Source organism: Podarcis cretensis (genome assembly GCF_951804945.1).
Source record: "Podarcis cretensis genome assembly, chromosome: 2".
Taxonomy (NCBI): Eukaryota; Metazoa; Chordata; class Lepidosauria; order Squamata; family Lacertidae; genus Podarcis; species Podarcis cretensis.
Window position 1 is genome coordinate 42,933,604 of NC_137171.1, and position 18,260 is coordinate 42,951,863.

Genomic DNA, 18,260 nt, shown 5'->3' on the forward strand with positions numbered 1-18,260 from the left:
TCCCCGCGCCCCGTGGGAGCGTCATGCCTGCCTCCCAACATGGTGGAGGTGTGCATGGGAAGGCGGGCGGGCGCGCGCGCTCCCGCTTGCTCCAGCCGAGGCTGCGGCTCCTTTGTGTCTTTTCCTCTCCCGGAGAAAAGGGCTGGGGCGCTCGCTTGCAGTCTAGGCAAAGAGGAAGCGTTATGCCAGGAGGAACGGGTTGGGGGGAGAGAGGGAGGGAGCAGGAGGAATCCCAGCCTCCTCTTTGCCGCGTGTGTTTGTAAGTAAGATCAATGGAGCTGCAGGCTCCCCCCACCAGCGCCAGGCGGCCTGCTTACTGCAAGGCGCGCACGCGCCCCACCCACCCGGGGCTGCAGCTCCATTCCACCCAACCCTCTTACACCCCCGCCGCCTCCTCCTCTCCCCCCCCCCCACCGCGCACCCGGGGCAATTACCTGTCTGCAAGCCCCGCCCCCGCGCTGATTGACGGCCCGGATCACGTGGGGGAGGGAAGAGGAGGAGGAGGACGCCGGGGCGGGCGCTCGCACCTGGAGCTGGAGGGGAGGGAAAACCGGACGGGGATGCGCTCGGCTGGGGCCGCCGCTACCGCCACCAGCTCGTTCTGCGCCGTCGCCGTCGCCGCCGCCGCCGCAGGCCGAACCCCGCTCCTGCGCCCGGTGGAGGGGCCATGGTGGCTGCTGCCCCTGCTGCAGCCGCGGCCATGAGGAAAAGCTTCCTGGTGCCCGAGATCAAGCCCTTGGATCAGTATGACTTCCCTCGGGCGCGCAGCGCCGCCAGCCTGGCCTGGGTGCTCGCCAAGGGCTACGGGGGTGCAGGTACGGAGGGAGCCCCGCGCGGGGAGGGGAGCGGGGAGCCCGTCGGCGGGGTCGGGGTTTCTTTTCCTTCCTGATCTCCCTTCCGAGGAGGAGGGGCGGGATCTCCAGTGGCTGCGTGTGAGTTAAGGAGAGAGGAAGCCGTGATTCCCGTCCCCCCTCCCGCCTTCCACCCGATCTCGCCGTCCCTGGCGGGCTCCTGGGTTTATGTTTCTTCTGCCTGCTCCTCCCCGGCTAGGATAATATGTCCGCCTCCCCATCGCGCTCGGCTCCGTGGGATGCCCTACCTGCTATAGCACCGGGGAGGGATGGGATGGGGTGGGCTGCCTTGGCAACCAGCCCTGCTGCTTCCATCCCACCCTTTCAGCGCTAACAATGGGCTCCGCTCGGTCGCCGCCTTTTCGACTAGATAGCCCGGGTGGGGCTGAGGTGGAGGGGGGGGGGCGGCTCGAGTCTGCTCCTTTCTTCCTGGCGAGGGTCGCCTAATGGCTCTCCCCACGCAGGTGCCGGGCTTCCCCAGGTGTGGATGGAGCTATGATTAGGAGAGGGGAATTGGCGTCTGGGCTGGGAGGGGGCCTTTTTTGTAGGTCGAAGTGGGGCGTGTGAGGGGAGGGGGAGGCTGCCATGATAGCGGAGGGGTGGGTAGGTGTTCTGCCATGTCTGCTGCAGCTCCTTTGCTAAGAGCAGCCCTGGGTAAACCTCAGCCCCCCTCCCCTTCACTAAGCTCAATTCCTCCCTGGCTTTTTGTGTTGCCTTTTGTTAACAGGGTTGGCAGCACCTGCACGACTAGCATACTGTTAGGTGAGATCAGAGCCAAAACATGCTCTCTTCCCTGGGGTCCAGCTGGTCTGCGGAGCCTGAGGGTGTCAGTGCCGCCCCACCCTGCTTAGTGACAGCATTCACTGGCAGAAGCCGAGAGCAGGGCGCTGCTGTTGGTGTTTACCTTTGCTAAGTGGCATTATTTTGTGGCGTTAAATTCCTCCAGGGGAAGCCCTGCCAATGGGTGCCACCAGCACGACCCCAGCTGTGGAGCTGTATTCTGAGGCTAAGCTGTGGCAGCTGGAAGGCGGGGGGGGGGGGGGAGAGAGATGGGAGGTAACTAGTGAGGCTTCTGGGCTTGTACTTGATCCTCTGGTTTTGCCATCTCGGTAAGGACTACTCAAGGACCACTTTGCATCCTTAGCTTGGTCCTCTTCAGCTCCTTGGCAATGCTGGGCCCAGGGCTGTGCTCCCTTCCTTGGCAACCCTGGGCTCTCCCCGCTGTTCCCTTTGTCTCTGCCAGGCCTGGAATTAATGTTCTGTGAGGATTTGCAGATTGGCGTTGCTTTCATGCATGATGGAGGAGGAGGAGGAGGAGGAGGGGAGGGGGGAGCAGACAATCCCTAGTGGGGGATTGACCTTCTTGCTGTTGCTTCATAGAAGTGTGTGCTCTTTGTCGCTGCTCTGGTGCCCCTGCTAACCCAGATCCCTCTCCTGGCTTCACCCTCCCTGCTGCCAAAAGGGTGGTGGGCCAGCCTGTGCGCTTTGTGTTCATTGAGAAGCCATGCTTCCTTCGCGTTGCTCCACAACTGTCAGACTTGTAAGGATTTGCAGAGTAGGGGGGAAGCGTTCTATGGATGAAGTAGCCTAAGCACGACTTACATGGCAAGGTGGAGGTGTGGGTAAGTGAGACGGCCCTTGACAGTGGCTTCTAAAAGTATAAGGAGCTCCATGTTGCTGGCATACCTGTAGCCAGGACCAGCTAGTGTGTGACAGGCCTTCCTCATTGTGTATGGGCTGCTTTGGGGAGGGGAGGAGAGGATGACGACAACAACAACGGGTGTTCCTCTGAGGCTGTTGACCTGAAAGTAACATAATAGGGTTTGAAGCCTGCTGGTCCACAGCCAGCTCCGGAGCTGGGAGCAACAGGAATGGCTTGCAAGGTTGTGTGACAATGAATAACTAGAGTCTCTCCGTCCCTCCCTCCCTCCTGCAACTGAGGGCCTTTCTGCCCAGAAGCTGTTTTCTTCTTAGAGACTAAATGTACCCGCTTCTGGGCTGAGGTGGGAACCACCATTCCATGAAGCAACAGGAGGACATTGAATTGCTGTGCTTGGTGGATGTTGAAGTGCTGTGTGTGTATTCACAGGGGTGTATTTGGATGGCCAGTTCTCTCATTTGGAGTTAGTGTAAATATAGGATCTGGTCAAGCCCAAGCGAGAACAGGTTCCCCTTGTCCCTGCCCTTCCTTGTCACCCCGATGACACACCAAACAGTACACTTTGGTGGTGGAAAGGAGAGAGCCTTGTCATTTGCCTTGGATGGAGGCCAGGGTGATCAGCCTTGCTCCGCCAGTGCTGGGTTCAAAGTCTAGTGAAGTGTGTCGAGAATGTGCTTGCTAGGGTTTGCCATAGTTTTCCGAATAGAGCCTGAAAACCCCTTCGGCCTGCAAGGCAAGCCTTTATGGAAGCGGCACCTGCTTGCCTCACGTCAGAAAATGCACATGGCACTGCTAGCATCTGCTCCTGAAATAAGCTACTGGTCATGGTGGGAGTCATCAGTCGGCCTCAAGCCAGGGATTTTGTGCGACTGCTATATGATCTAAAGGCACAGTGTGGGGGCTGTAGAAAGTTAATGTGAAATGGCAAAGAAATACATGGAAGTGGCTTTTTCAAGTTTTACACGGCTAAATTTTAAGTAATTTCAGTATGCATTTGAAAATAAAGATCTGCAAGTGAAACTGAGTGCCAGCTTGCTTTACTAGACACACTGCTGCCTGCACTTATTTCTTCACCAATAAGTAAAAGAGCCAGATGCTTTTAATTTACTGAAAGCCAAGTGAGGAAGGGACTTGGAATTCCCTCAGCCCAACCTGTAGCTACAGGGCCTGTGATCCAATGCTACGTATTACTCAGCTGATACATCCGGCAACTGGTCCCTTTCCCATAACTGGGTCAGGAACTGGCTAACCTCTGTCAGGTGTCCTGATTGGCATTGCTGTGTTTGTTGCACACCCAAAGCAGTTGCTAGTAATTATGTGCAATGTTGTAGCACCCTGAGGTTAATTCCCTATATTACCTGTGATCCCTTTTGTGTTTGTCCACAAACTGGGGTAATCCCCACCCTCAAGAGTTTGTGGCAAAGGGTGGGGCAGGAAATGGAGGAGGAGTGGGAGTGAGGCTCACCAGCTGAGAAAGGTGTACACACGCAAATGGCGCTGTGGTCTAGACCACTGAGCTTCTTGTGCTCTGGCACTTGTCATGGTCCTCCATGCGCCAGAAGCGGTTTTGTCATGCTGGCGATATGACGCAGAAAGCTGTGGACAAACACCAGCTCCCTTGGCCTGAAAAGTGAGATGAGCACCACACCCCATGGTCACCTTTGACTGGACTTGACCGTCCAGGGGTCCTTTACCTTACCTTTACACACCTATTGCTTGGCTAGTGGGATGGGTCATAGCTCAGCGACAGAAGCATCTGCTTTGCATGTAAAAGATCCTGTGTTCAATCCCTGGTATATCAATGTAGGACTGGGAGAGATTGCTGCCCAAAGTTCTGGAGAGCTGTTGCCAGTCAGTGTAGAGAATACTGAGCTAGATGGACCAATGGTCTGACTCAGTATAAGGCACATTTCTATGTTCCTGGTAATCCAGTTAGGAGGACTGAGCTCTGCTCTCCCATTAACCGCTGATTCAGTTTCACTTGCCGTTCTGTAGGTTAAACAGGTGTGGCTGTCTGGATATTGACTCCTGTCTCACTTTCACCCAGTGGCAAGTTCTTCCTCTACCAAAGACGCCAAGAATAAAGCAAAATCTCAACTCATGGGCAGCTTATCCTTGCATTGCTCCTTCAGCCAAACTGTACCCTGGTCTGTACTGCAGGCATACGAAATGAAATGTTGCCCCTTTCCCCCAAATGGCGATTTATATACAAACCAAACCCAGCTAGTTCCACCCAGTCCTGAGCCATAGCGGATGCTTTTTGCACTTTAGCAAAATTACCTGGAGTCTTCTTGAAACCACAGAATGGAAGGCCTAAAATTGATGCACAAAGCCCAGTACAGTGGTACCTCTGGATACGAACAGGATCCGTTCCATATCCCCGTTTGCATCCTGAAGTGAACACAATCCGTGTCTGTGCGGGTCGTGATTTGCCGCTTCCGCACATGCATGTGACATAATTTTGACCGTCTGCGTGAGTGGCGAAACCCGGAAGTAATGCGTTCCATTACTTCCGGGTCGCTGTGGAGCACAACCTGAAAGCGTTCAACCTGAAGCATATTTAACCCGAGGTATGACTTTATGGGAGAAGAAAGAACATTTAAGGCAGCGAGATGGAAGATGCATGGGTACAGTAGTGCTCTGTACTTCAACGTCCCAGGTACATGAATGCTTTCTGCCCTCCTAGAAAGGCACCTGAGGCTTGGATCCTCTAGCTGAACTCAGTCCAAGGATGGGGCTCCTCCTGCCTGGTGCTAGTCAGACAAGATGGTGCTGCCCAACCTGGGCAGCTTGCTCTGCTGTCCATTGTTCTGTAAACCCATTTTGTGGCAACTGGGACCCATGGCTATTTATCATTCCCGGTTCTGGTGAATGGTGGCTGTACCTATTCTTCGGGTGGTTCTCAATGTTTTATTCCTAGTATACGGCATTTGGGACTGCAGAGCTCTTGAGTTCAAGGCCCCGCTTGGCTTTGGGAAAATCATCATCATCTATCAGCCTAACAAACCTGACACAGTTATGGTGAGGATAAAATGGGTGAACCCATGAACACTGCTTTGTGCTTCTCTTGGGAGGGGACATGGCTTAGAAATGCAGATAAGTAAGTGGCATATAGATGTCTTATATCAGGCACCCCCAAACTTGGCCCTCCAGCTGTTTTGGGACTACAACTCCCATCATCCCTTCCTAACAGGACCAGTGGTCAGGGATGATGGGAATTGTAGTCCCAAAACAGCTGGAGGGCCGAGTTTGGGGATGCCTGTCTAATATGAAAAAAGGACAGGATAAAAACCTTCCTTTTCCACCTGTAAAATGATTGTCGTCTTTAGCCTTTCTATATATATTATTTTGAGGGGACGCGGGTGGCGCTGTGGATAAAAGCCTCAGCGCCTAGGGCTTGCCGATCGAAAGGTCGGCGGTTCGAATCCCCGCGGCGGGGTGCGCTCCCGCTGCTCGGTCCCAGCGCCTGCCAACCTAGCAGTTCGAAAGCACCCCCGGGTGCAAGTAGATAAATAGGGACCACTTACTGTCGGGAAGGTAAACGGCGTTTCCGTGTGCTGCGCTGGCTCGCCAGATACAGCTTGTCACGCTGGCCACGTGACCCGGAAGTGTCTCCGGACAGCGATGGCCCCCGGCCTCTTGAGTGAGATGGGCGCACAACCCCAGAGTCTGTCAAGACTGGCCCGTACGGGCAGGGGTACCTTTACCTTTTATATATTATTTTGCTAGCCCTTCAAAACATTCCTCTGAATCTTGCCCTTGTGTTCCTAGAAGGTAATCTCTAAGTAGAACCTTTTACTACTTCTTTGTGGTTTGCTTCAGTGAGTGAAGCTATGTTTTTTAAAACAACACCTCATTGCCAATTCCTATTTAGTTGATTCAAAAGTCTAAGTCCTCCTTTTGATTCTTTGAGTGCCTTGCTTGTTCCTTGATTTTGTAAAGCTACTTTGGAGCTGCGTGCAATTACTAGAGGCCCTGGATGGGGGTGGTGCCTTGTCATCAGCATAAAATATCAACCTTACTTATTTAATTTGTCACTTTTTTCACAGAAGTGACTCAAAGCAACTTACAAAAAAAAATATTAAAACCAAGCATTAAAATAAACACCAAGAATGAAATAGGAACCGATCCAGAAAATGGTCTACTGATGTTATTTTACTGCTTGCACTTCAATTAGTCAAGGAAACTCATTTTAATCCTGCCCTCTGTGGCGTCCCAAATTCCTTTGAACTTTTGCATTATCTACAAAGTTGAACATATTACCTGTTTCTGCGAATAATGAAAATGCTGAATAGCACTACCCCCTAGGAGATAACTCCTTTTGGACATCACACAACAACGCCTCCAGGCTCCCCCACACAAATTTTTAATGCCTTATTGGTTGTTCTTGTGCAGCTTGAAGGAATAAGGGTTGCTTTCCTCATGGTAGTGCCCTCTGATCCACCTGCCAAAGAATATTCTGTAGAACTGTGTAGTGTGGAACCTTCTCCTAGAGACTAACCTACCACAGAGTGACATTGATGGGGCAAGGCCATGCCTCAGCGCTAAAGCATTTGCCTTGAGCACAGAAGGCCCCAGGTTCAATTCCCAGCATATCCAGGTAGGGCTGGGAGAGACTCCCTGCCTGAAATTCTGGAGAGCCTCTGGCAGTCTGTGTAGACAATACTGAGCCTGATCAGCCAACGGTCTGACTCAGTATAAGGAAGCTTCCTATGTTCCACATTGGTTTGGTCTTGGCAAGTCCATGTTGTTTGTTAATGATCACCTCATTTTCTTCTACATTACATATATTATTTTTTGATGAATTTGTTCTCATAACGTCTTCTAGGTAGACATTGGGCCTGTAATCTCCTGGTTTCTCCTATTCTCCCTGTTAAATATAGATTTGGTAGCTATTTTTTGCTAGTCTGCTGGAACCTCACTTGTCTTGAGAGATTTCTCAAAGATGACTGTTAGCAGCTTTGAGGTTTCTACTTCTAGTTCGTTTAGCATTTCAGGGTGTATTTTGTTGGGATATCGATGCAGATATTAACTAGTTCTGCCATTCCTTTCACATCTCTTTGATCCGATCTGGCAACCGTGGGGGGGGGGGGACTGAAGTGAAGCAAGCACTAAGGAGTTTGTCTCTTCTTGTGAAAAAGGACTGAAACAGGTATGCTTCAGTCTCCTCTGGTGCCATTGGATTTCACTTGTTGACCATGAAGTTGTGTATTCATCTACCATGGAATCCTGTTCTGTGCACCATTTTACCTCATTTTGGTAGGGAATGCCTTACCGTGTAAGGCTAGATTGGCACAAACTGAATCCTCTGCTATGTGCTTGCTATAGTAGCCTGAACTGGTGCCAGGTCAGTTATTGGTAGGATCCCTTGTTGGTACTTCCCTGAGATCATCTGGTCCTTTCTAACTGTGCCATAGATGCTTGTTGCTGATTGGCCTATTTTTCCCCATTGGCCCAGCCTAGCACTGCCCCGACAACATGCACAGCTGTGTATGCCCTGTAAATCCTGTGACGTCGCTGAGAAACTTTGAACCTCTGCTAGGCTTTGAACAGTAGAGAACCCAGAGATACTCTGTATCTTACAGGTGCTCAAATCTGGCTCAGGAATTATGACTGTGGGCACATCCATATTGCCATATATCAGGGATGGGACACCTTTTCCAGTCCAAGGCCCTCATTCCCATCTGTTGTGAGGGGGTTGTCAGTGGTGGGTGAGTCTGGAGGCAATGGTGGGTGCAGGAGCACATGTAAATGTTACCTTTGTACAGCAGGCAAGCTTCCACATACAATCCTCTTTTGTCTGGACAAGGAAGAGGAGTTATTAAGGAGACACATTCCAACCAGGCAGAAGCTCTTTGTGTGTGAAGCAGTGCCAGTGGGAAATCTGTTCCTGGAAAGAGTTCTGAGGGCCAGATACAGAAGCCTGGGGGCCACATTTGACCCCCCCAGGCCTGATGTTCACCACCTGTGCAAGGTGGGTGGGAAAGATAAACAAGACCCCAAATTAACACTTCACAACGAAGGGCTTGGGATATTAGCAAAACTGTTGGTTGCTACTGAAGTAGCTCTCTTCCATTTAGAGCCTGCCTTCAGTTCTGCAGCTTGGACCTTCACTTTTACTTCCTGTGGTACCATATTATGCAACCCACCTTTGTTGGGATGCATAAGCCCAAGAACCGCCACTGGAACATGGCACACACACGTCGTGAGGGGCTCTCACTCTTAACATTATGCTTTGTAGAAGCTGACCTTCTGTTTGACCTCTCTTCACTTTGAGCAGGTGCTGGCAGGCCCACCTTACTACCTGCAACTCAGCGTAACCCTGAATTTTGCCTATAATTGCCTGTGTGCATGTGCTGTCTGTGCCCCTGCTGTTGATTGCCTTGCCTGTTTGCTTAGTCTCCTTCCTGTGTCCCTTGACGACTTAAGCAGTCCTTTCTCTCTTGCAAGGAGTCGGAAACCACTGGTGGGAACGAGGTTCTCACGTCTTTGTAGCTGTGGAGAACGTCCTTGCAGGTGGGAAGAGGTTTGAATTCTGCTCCGTCGTGCCAGCTAGAGTGGGGTGGAAGTTGCTTGACATTTCCCAGCAACTCCCCTTTCTTGGCTGTGCCTCCAATCTAGTTTAACCTGCTGGAGGCACCTAACATGACCATGAGCTTGACAGCCTTTGCCTCTTGGTGCTTGCTGGAAAATGGGTGGGTTTGTTTCGCTGCTGTGCTGATTGGGTACGAGATGGTGCGAGAGCTTCTCCCAAAATGCAGCGCACACCCACTTCTGTCAAGGACCTCACTTAGGGAGTGGCGTTTGGCATAGCAATTTTTCATTTTCCGCTCCACCCTCACTCCTGGCAATCCTATAGGTGCTGCTGGACTCCAGCTCCCACCAGCCCCAACCAGAGTGACCAGTGTTCAGGGAAGATGAGAGTTGTAGTTCAGCAACATCTGGATGGCCACAGGTCAGAGGATATGTTCCCAACCATTTTCTGTGTAGTAGGATATTTGTTCAAAGAAAGGGCTGCCAAAATGACCAGTGGGCTGGGCCAAGTCCCCAATGAGGAAACTTCCTGACATTTGAGAATGTTTCTTAGTTGAGGAAAGAAGCAAGTAACGTAGAACATGATGGAGGTTTTGAACACTTTTGCATGAGAGAGAGAAGTTCTTCTCCATCTCTCGTAATATTAGAATCTGGAGCTGCCCAGTGAAGCTGAATGATGGGAGATTCAGGACAGATGCGGAAGTACTTCACACAGTGCATAGCCAGAACTATGAAATTTGGTCCCACAAGAGGGACTACCAATTTGGGTGGCTTTAAGAGGGGATTAGACAAATTAATGGTGGGTAAGGCCTTAAATGGCTGCTCGTCATGAGGGCTTTATTATCTCCCATATTGGAAGCAGCATGCCTCCGAATACGTTGCTGGGGAGCATAAGCGGGAGGGTGGCGTTGGACACAGGTCCTGCTTATGGGTTTCCCGGGTTGGCTGCTGTGGGGAAACAGGAAGATCCAGCAGGGCTCTTACATGAAATTGGAAGCATACGGCCGTCCTGTGCCTTGATCCTGTGCAGGCCTATTGACATTGTCTTGCAGCTGGCATGCCTCTGGATTTCATAAGATTGCCCCTTAAGCTGCTGGCTGCCTCTGTGCCCCTCCCTCTTGCCTGGCTGTAACCCTGCCACAGAGCTTGAGCTGCGACCTTGGCCGTCTGAGAGGGTGGGGGAGGCGGTGGCGGCTGCCCTGCTTGTTTTTCTCTTTAATCCGGCTGCTTGGCTAAGGCTCCCATATGCAGGTTTCCCCTGCCTCAATAATGGTTTCTGGGCTTGAGTCAAACGCCTTTGCCCCTTGCCCCTTTGTCTGCTTGTTGCCTCCTTCAGTGTACCTGTCAGTTTCTGCTTCTGATCTGTGTCCAACACCCTCTAGACTTCTTCAGTCAGAGAGCCTCATCCCAATGGTGGGCAGAGCCAGAGGCAAATGTGGGTGGAGCAACAAATGTAATAATAATAAAAATAAATTTTATTATTCATACCCTGCCCATATGTACACTAGGCTGGTTTCTGCGTACTCTTACACCTTTCTCTGTCCTCCATTCAAACAGACAAGAGGCATTATCAGAGCTCAAGGACACATTCTAGCCATACAAAAACCTTCAAGGAAGGTACAGAGCAGGATTGCACAGCACCCTGATAAAAGTCTTGAGGGCCAGATAGGCGCAAAGGGCCACATTTGGCCCCTGGGCACGGGGTTCCCCTTCCTACTCTAGAATATAAACTTATCCATGAAGTTTACGGCAGGGAGAAATTACCTCCCTCACCCATCTTGGTCGTATTTGTTATTTTATTTGGAATATTTTTATTCTGCCTTTCTATCAAGAAAAGACATTAATAATTGTAATTCCCTGAAAACTTGATTCTATGTTTGGACCGAGAAATTTAGGCCCCTGTCTTCAGGGACAGTAGAATGTGGGGGCAGAGTTGGCTACAGGTTTTCAGATGGTGGTCTACGAGCTCCATTAAGTTAGACCACAAAAAGACTGTGAAGCAGTGGTGAATGTACTTCGGCCTGCACATGATTTATACTTTGTTGGCAGTGGAAGGTGAGACCATGTTGATCAGGAGTGGATAAGGTCCAATGATGTCCTGGCTTAAGGCCTGTAATTTTTATTATATGGTGCTGGTGCAGTTCACTCATTTTTACCTTAAAACAACAATTGAAGGGACTCTTCTCAGTGCCTTGACCTATGGCTCATTATTTTTATGTTCAGGTTCTGGTTTTGAGAATGCCAGCCCTGAAGGATGAGACGTTTATGAAGTGGTTTGTCAAGATCCCCTACAATTTTCAAGTGGTCCATTGCGGGGCGGGGAAGAGATTGAGAACTGACTATACTTGTTGAGAAATAAATTGAGCAGGGCACAATTTTTGAAATCTCCTGCAGGTTAAAAACAAAGGGCATTATGGGGAGACTTTCTAGCCTATCTCCAACTCTCAGCCGTGCTAATTTTCTGCCTGAAGAGTTTCTTTTTTTAATGGCAAAGCATTCGAAGATGTAAAACCTCCATATATATTGAGGAGCATTGCCCTATTTTACCACCTTGAGACTCGACCACCTCAGTCCCTTGCTATGTATTAATCTAGTCTGCATATCTTTCAGTTCCTCTGAGACAAGAGTCCTGCTGATTAACATTACAAATACAGTGGTACCTCGGGTTAAGAACTTAATTCATTCTGGAGGTCCGTTCTTAACCTGAAACTGTTCTTAACCTGAGGTACCACTTTATCTAATGGGGCCTACTGCCGCCGCTGTGCGATTTCTGTTCTCATCCTGAAGCAAAGTTCTTAACCTGAGGTACTATTTCTGGGTTAGCAGCGTCTGTAACCTGAAGCGTCTGTAACCCGAGGTACCACTATATATCTTTCCTTGATTTGTTTGGACTCTGTGCTCCCTTTTCACAGAGCCTTGCCATCTAAAACTGTAGAGTTACAGCCTTTTGCCAAACTTGGCTCCCTGGATTGGAGTCCAACACTCTCATCTCCAGCCAGCATGGACAGCGGCCAAACATGATGGGAGTTGTAGTCCAAAAACATGAGGAGTAAGAGGAGTCACCTTTTCTTCCCCATGTCCCCATCCACTTCAGTGGTCATGCTGGGGAGGCAGGCCATCCATGGGAGGAATTCAATGTCACACTAAGGAGATGTTCAGTCAGAGGAAGCATTTTTTAATCTCTCCTCTGCTCCACTGTGCATTGTTTGGGGGGGGGGAGCGTTCTCCCAATCTCTCCTGAGCCATTTCTGGGGGTGAGGAAACGCTCCATTATGATAGCGGGGAAACCCTTGCCTGGATTTCTGCTAGTGGGACCAGTTACCTGAATCTTGCCTCATGTTTGCCTGCTTCCTGGTGACTGCAAGTTCCATCTTTCCTCATGAGTTTTTGCTACGCTGTTTCACCCTCTTCTTAGTTTGTTCAGACCTAACCTTCCTGAGATGCAGGCTGTGCTGTTGCATCAGTGCGATCATTTCTCACCAGGGTTGCTGTATGGACGAGTGCTTTAGAGGAAGCACCCTGTGCTGGGTAGCAAGCCTAGAATCATAGAGTTGGAAGGGACCGCAAGGCTTGATGGATAACGGCAAGGATGTGTTTTGTATGTGTGTAATGTAGCACTGATGTCATTTCAGGGCACAGTACTTACACCCTGGAGCCTGTGTTGCGTGTTGGGGCCTGTTGTCAGGTGGGGGTGTGGTGCTTTGCCGGAGACAGGTTTTGCCTTCGCCCCTCTGGCTCTTGCATAGTTCCCGGGGCGCTGTTGTCACGTGTAATTGTACAAGCCCCTGCAGCTTCAGACTGCAGCCGAATAGGCTTGCTGAGGCCTAGGGATGCTCTGTGGTGGGGCAGTCTGAAGCTGCTGCTGCTGCTGCTGCTGCTGCTGCTGCTGCTGCTGCGCAAGAGGTTGGTGCAAGGCTCCTTGGTTCATTCCCTTTCTGGCCTTACCTGCTGGGACTGAGGACTGATCTGTGAGGCACGTGCCAATGACTCCTGGATGGAATGTGGTTCCTGCAAATAATGCCCACTTCCTGTGTCCCAACAAACCGCTAAACCTGTGCTAGAATTGTCATTTGAGGCACTTCAGGGCACATTCCCATCATTAAGTCATGACTTAACATGGATTAGTAAGTGCTCAAGGTGTTTTAACCACATGAGTCTTTGCTACCTAAGGCCCAAACTGCGTGCTAATTTCAAACATGTATAATGGTAGCTCAGGGACCCTTTTGGAATAGGAGGAAAAGCCCAGTTTTTGGTGGAGGCTACTGAAAGTGCTTGGGAGAGCCAATCCATTTTTCTCGTGGCTGTCCAAATCTTTCTCCCCAGCCCACCAAGGCTTTTCCCTCTGCAGGGTTTCAGATGCACGTGTCTGAAGGCCAAACTAGATGCGGCTTTCAGTTCACTGTGGCATGTGGCGTTAAATATGCCAGTGGGGGATTTCTGTGGTAGGCCATAGGGTCAGTGGCAGAGCATCTTCCTTAGATGCAGAAGGTCACAGGTTCAGTCCCTGACATTTCCAGGTAAAGCTGGGAGACGCCTGGAATCCTGGAGAGCCACTGCCAGTCAAGGTCGACAATATGGGTTAGGTACACCAGTGGTATAAATTCGCTTCAGAATATTTGTCTTAGGACCACAGCAAGGAAAGGACTAGCTAAGCTCCCCTTCCATGTTTGGTACTGTCACAATAATTGGCAGCCCCCTCACCTGTGATGCTATTTGAATTTAAAAATAAAAAATAAACCTGCATGTTAGATGCTTTGTGTCTGGTTTTGAGTTGAGAGAGCACAACAATGCTGGGAGCGCTGAGGCAGAGAGCAAGGACTGTTAGCTTCCTTTCCCAGGCTTGGGAGTTCCCATTTCTCTGAAACATGATGAGGCTCTCACTTGGAAGGTGTTTTCGTTGCACCATGGCGTGTCCCTGCTTTTCTGAAGTTTGTTTGAAGGAATCAGCACAGTGATATTTTATTACGTTTTCGCCTGCATTTCCCCCTAAGACCTGCGGGCCCAAAGCTGATCCTAATCATGTGCTGCCACTCATCTCCCATTGCAATTATGTCTCCATGATGCTTTTCTGTCTGTGTCCTTTGTGGCTACAAGCTTACCACATTGGGATGTTGCCTGGCATCATTTTTGCTGCTCATTAAAAGTGCAAAAGCTCATGCCAGGATGGCTGGGGGCAAGGGAAGAGCAGTGGCCCTGGATATAATTGCTGGAGAGCTTGTGTTGTTTGGCCTGCTCTTTGTGGTTCAAATTTTCTTTTATTAAGTCAGTGGCCTATGTGGCACAGTAACTCCTTGTCATGAGAGCTGGGCTTATACCTTTCTAGCACCTCACTGGGTGTCAGATTAATATCTTAATGTGAAGAGCAAACTAGACATGACATTTGTTCACTTGAATGTCTGATTTTAAAACAAGAAGTAACCAATGGTGATTTTTTTTGGGGGGGGGGCGGGAGACTCTACCCAGATTGGGACCATGGCATGGGAGACAGAGGGGCTTTAAACCTTTGTCTCCCACTACAGTCCTGCTTGGAATTAGCAAATAACCCCTCTCTATATCTGGTTTTTGTAAAAATCAGAAAACTCTGGTGCCTATTTTCCTCACAGCCCTTGCTTGCTTGCTACCTTCTTTCCATTGTCAATAGCAGGTGTGAGGACCTGGTTCTAGTAAGTACCCTATTGGGGACAAAGGGTTAACATCCCCTGCCCTCCCCACCCCCACCATGGTTTCTATCCAACTTTGTTCCCTCTGCACGTGCTGTTTATTTCAAATTAACAGCCACACAAATGAAAGCCAAGTGCCAAATGTCACATCTGATTTGTCCCCAGGCTGGCAAGACCCCCTTAGCAAGTAGCCCCTTCATCTGTTGTGAAGTAGAAAACAACAGTATCCCCCTTGAGGTTGGTGAGTCAGGACTGAGGTGCTCTTGACCTGAGTTCTTGGGAAGCATCAGTGTCAGGCTCTATCTAACTTTCACCATATCTAGTCTTTCTCCTTTGTGCTTCCCTTACATCTGGTGTGGTAAGGAATGCAGATTCGAAAGATCAACCTTGGTTTGGCGCAAACTCTCCTCCCTTTGTAGCTGAGCAGGTCCATTTCTCTACTCCACTCATGGAGTTTCTGACAATGGTTCTGTGCAGTGAGCAAGCTGCCATCATTTTAAGTTTCTTTGCAATGGGAAAGTGGTCATTGCTGCCTGTCATGTGAAAAAGGGCTGATCCCTTTTCAATTCTCAGCTCTGGATACTGTTGAAAAGGCATCCAGGACAGAATGTGAAGAGACAGTAAAACCTGTTGGCTTCGTAATCCTTAGAGCTGCATTACTTCCCACCCCAAATATTGGGTTTGCCTGTTGTGCCTGTTGTGCAGAGAAGCCGCCCATTGTGGTTGCAGATGGGGCAGGAGAGGACATGGGTCAGTACTAGCAACTATGCTAGCCCTGGGCAATAATTGATGTGTGGTGGGTGTGTTGTGTGGCAGGGACCCATAGCCATTCATGTCTAGGCTGACCTCTTTGCACTCTCTTAGGTTCTGGGCTACTATATGCAGGCTCCGCTTTGTGCTTGTCCCCCTCCAACAAGAAGTTTGGTAATGATCTTAGTGTCTATGCCAATATTGGTGAGCACGTGAAAAGCTGGACCTTTTGGCAGACATTTCAGATTGCTCAGTTGGTAGAGCACGAGACTTGATCTCAGAGTCATGGTTTCGAGCCCCATGTTGGGCAAAAGATTAATGCATTGCAGGGGGTTGGGCTAGATGACCCTCATGGTCCCTCCCAGCTCCACAGTTCTATGCTGTGAGGTTTCAATTCAACGTTGGCTTGCGGCCCCTGTTAGCTCTGTTACCTGCTCTGACTATATTTCTCAGGAGCAACATGTGCCCGCTGCCACAAGTTCAGCTGTGCTTGGGAGGGAAGCTGTGCTATTCACAGCCTAAAAGACTTGTGTGTGTGTCCCACCACTCTCCTTATCCCTCCCAACCAAAGTAGGCTGTTCCCAATGTTGGATGCCCTGAAGACTTGGAGGTGGGTGGGATGGGCTTTCTGCCAGGAGGGGTGGCTGGGCTTTGTTAGTTCGGGCTCTGAGCCATGGGGCGGGAAAGGAGCTGGGACTGCAGCCACAAGTCTGGTCCCGTGCAGTTGTGGCTGTGATCAGGTGCTGCTGAATCAGCTGGCAAAGCTGTTCCACCTGTTCCCCTTTGCACACTCTCGCGCTCAGGAATGTCCCGTCCCTCCCAGCGCTGCTCACTGGCAGGAGCTGACACGTAGATCTCCAGTCTCGTGGCCTCACCTCTTGAGGAAACAGCTGGTATAGCGCGTGCGTGTAAGCCTTGGCATGATCTTCCTGTCAGGAGGACGCTAATATGTCTTGCTTTCCCTATACCCGCCATCCGCAGGCCAGAGTACTGCAAACCCAGTGGGAGGAAGAGAGCTTACAGTTTCCACCGGAGGAAGGAGAAGCCTGTACCGCTGCCATTTATTACTGAGCCTGTGGGAGGCCTGCTTCCCAGTTCCTCCAAAGGCCTGCCCCTTTCCCAAAGCAAAAATTGGCCTGACTTCTCGCTTAACCCTTTAAATATAATTTGCCTCTTGCAATCCAGAGGCTAAACACAGGATTCCCAGCCTCCAGACACTCCACTGCCCCCTGAAATAGTGCTGTGATAACATTGCGGATCCCCCTTCTGTCGTAAGCTTGCAGTGAGAGGATGTGTCTGAGCCTGCTGATGTTAATCGTGTTGTCAGGGTAGAAATTAATACCCTCCTCTTACTGCTGGATGCCAGAGCTCTTGCAGTGGGTGCCCCCAAGCTATTTGTCTGCTCTGCACTTGCTTGTTGGGGTGTGTGGTTTGCGTGCAAGTCCCCAGCGGATGCACAGCCAAGGCTGCCCTGTGAGGCTCCATCTCTGCCTTCTGTCCTGTAAGGTTTTATCTGAGATTGGGAGCACTCGCCTAGCGTTCAAGGGAATCTGGCTCCTAGCCATGCTGTTCCTTGCTTCTGCCTTTTTCCTCTTGCCATGCTAGGGGAAAGGTGCTCAAAAGGGGCAGTGCTTCTGCTGTGGAGATGAAAGAGCATGAAGGGGGAAACCCCTTGTCTCAAAATCGCATCCATCTGAGGATGCTGTTCCAGTGTGTGCGTGTTTTATGATGCCAGGAGACTTGTAAGGGGAGGGCAAGGAGGAATTAGTCTTTCCCTAGTTGCCTCATATGCATTCCAGGGATGCACAGTCTTTTTACCCCCAGAGGCTACATGCAGCGATGGTGGGTGCTTACATACATGTACATATCACCACAGAGATATGTGCAGACATCCTTTGAAAGCAGCAATTGTGGTGGCTAGCAAGTATGATACTTGCTTTCTTTCCCGACTCAGAGGAGAATAATCAACTACCACCTCAGAATGAGCAGCTATGTGCTGTGCTGTGAGTAGCACAGTTTACATACTTCCCCCAGTAGTAAAATTCAGCAAAATTCAATTGGCATTGGGAATGGGTAGCTTGGGAACACACAGTGGGCTGCATGCGGCTTGCAGTTTGCTTGTGTGTGATCTAAGATGGTGACTTGTGATGCCATCATGGCCAGTCTTGGCCATCAGGAATGTTTGTTTCTGCTCTAAGCTCTTGACAGCACTAAGGAAAAGACTTTGGGAAGAGGGGACTTGTCCAAGTTCCTGCGACTTCTATTTTATTTTTCAGAAGCTATTGTTCTTTATAGACAGGCCAGGAATAAATTAGGGAAAGTATATTAACAGGCAACGAATCCGTGCAGTATGTTTTGGCTTTCGACATTTGGGGAGGTGACGTCATTGGCATAAGTTTCCCCCAAACCATTGAGTAGGGCTGGAAGAGGCCATGCAGGTAAACCTTCCGCTTCCTGAAATCAGCCACCTGGGCATAGGAAGGGAACGAGGGTGCAACAACCTTCAACCAGCCCACCCTCCAGGTATGCCAAGGCAAGTGTGGGGAAGCTGCCCACCCCCAGACGTTGCTGGACAGCATCCTTGACCTATGGATATGCTGACTGGGGCTGATGGACATTGGGAACCCACAGTGTTTGTAGGCCACAGGTCCCCCCCTTCCCACTTCAGAGCTCAACTACTTGGGGCACTGTCATGTGCTGTGAGTAAATCAAAATGAGGGGCAGCTTCCTTTCCACTGTAAGTCCTATACCCAAGGGACCAGGAGCCTGCCAGGTGCTGCAGCCAGCCCTCACTTACCCCTCATT

General features: G+C 50.3%; 1 protein-coding gene and 1 long non-coding RNA gene across 6 annotated transcripts in view; both read left to right on the forward strand.

Annotated features, from left to right (window-relative positions):
- Positions 1-435: 435 nt before the first annotated feature.
- The window catches only part of CAMSAP3 (calmodulin regulated spectrin associated protein family member 3), a 46,106-nt gene continuing 28,281 nt past the window's right edge, over positions 436-18,260 (forward strand). For 2 of the 5 annotated variants that reach the window (XM_079965899.1, XM_079965898.1), the window contains exon 1: positions 437-815. In XM_079965899.1, the coding sequence (XP_079822025.1) occupies positions 668-815 (148 nt within the window). In that variant the 5' untranslated portion in view covers positions 437-667. Of the gene's footprint in view, positions 816-17,872; positions 17,979-18,260 lie in introns of those variants that run through there. The other 3 variants (XM_079965897.1, XM_079965901.1, XM_079965900.1) reach the window with 3 other exon arrangements.
- LOC307210457 lies at positions 1,253-4,612 on the forward strand. The gene is made up of 2 exons (XR_013836024.1): positions 1,253-1,332; positions 4,507-4,612. It is a non-coding gene; the product is annotated as an uncharacterized lncRNA (long non-coding RNA).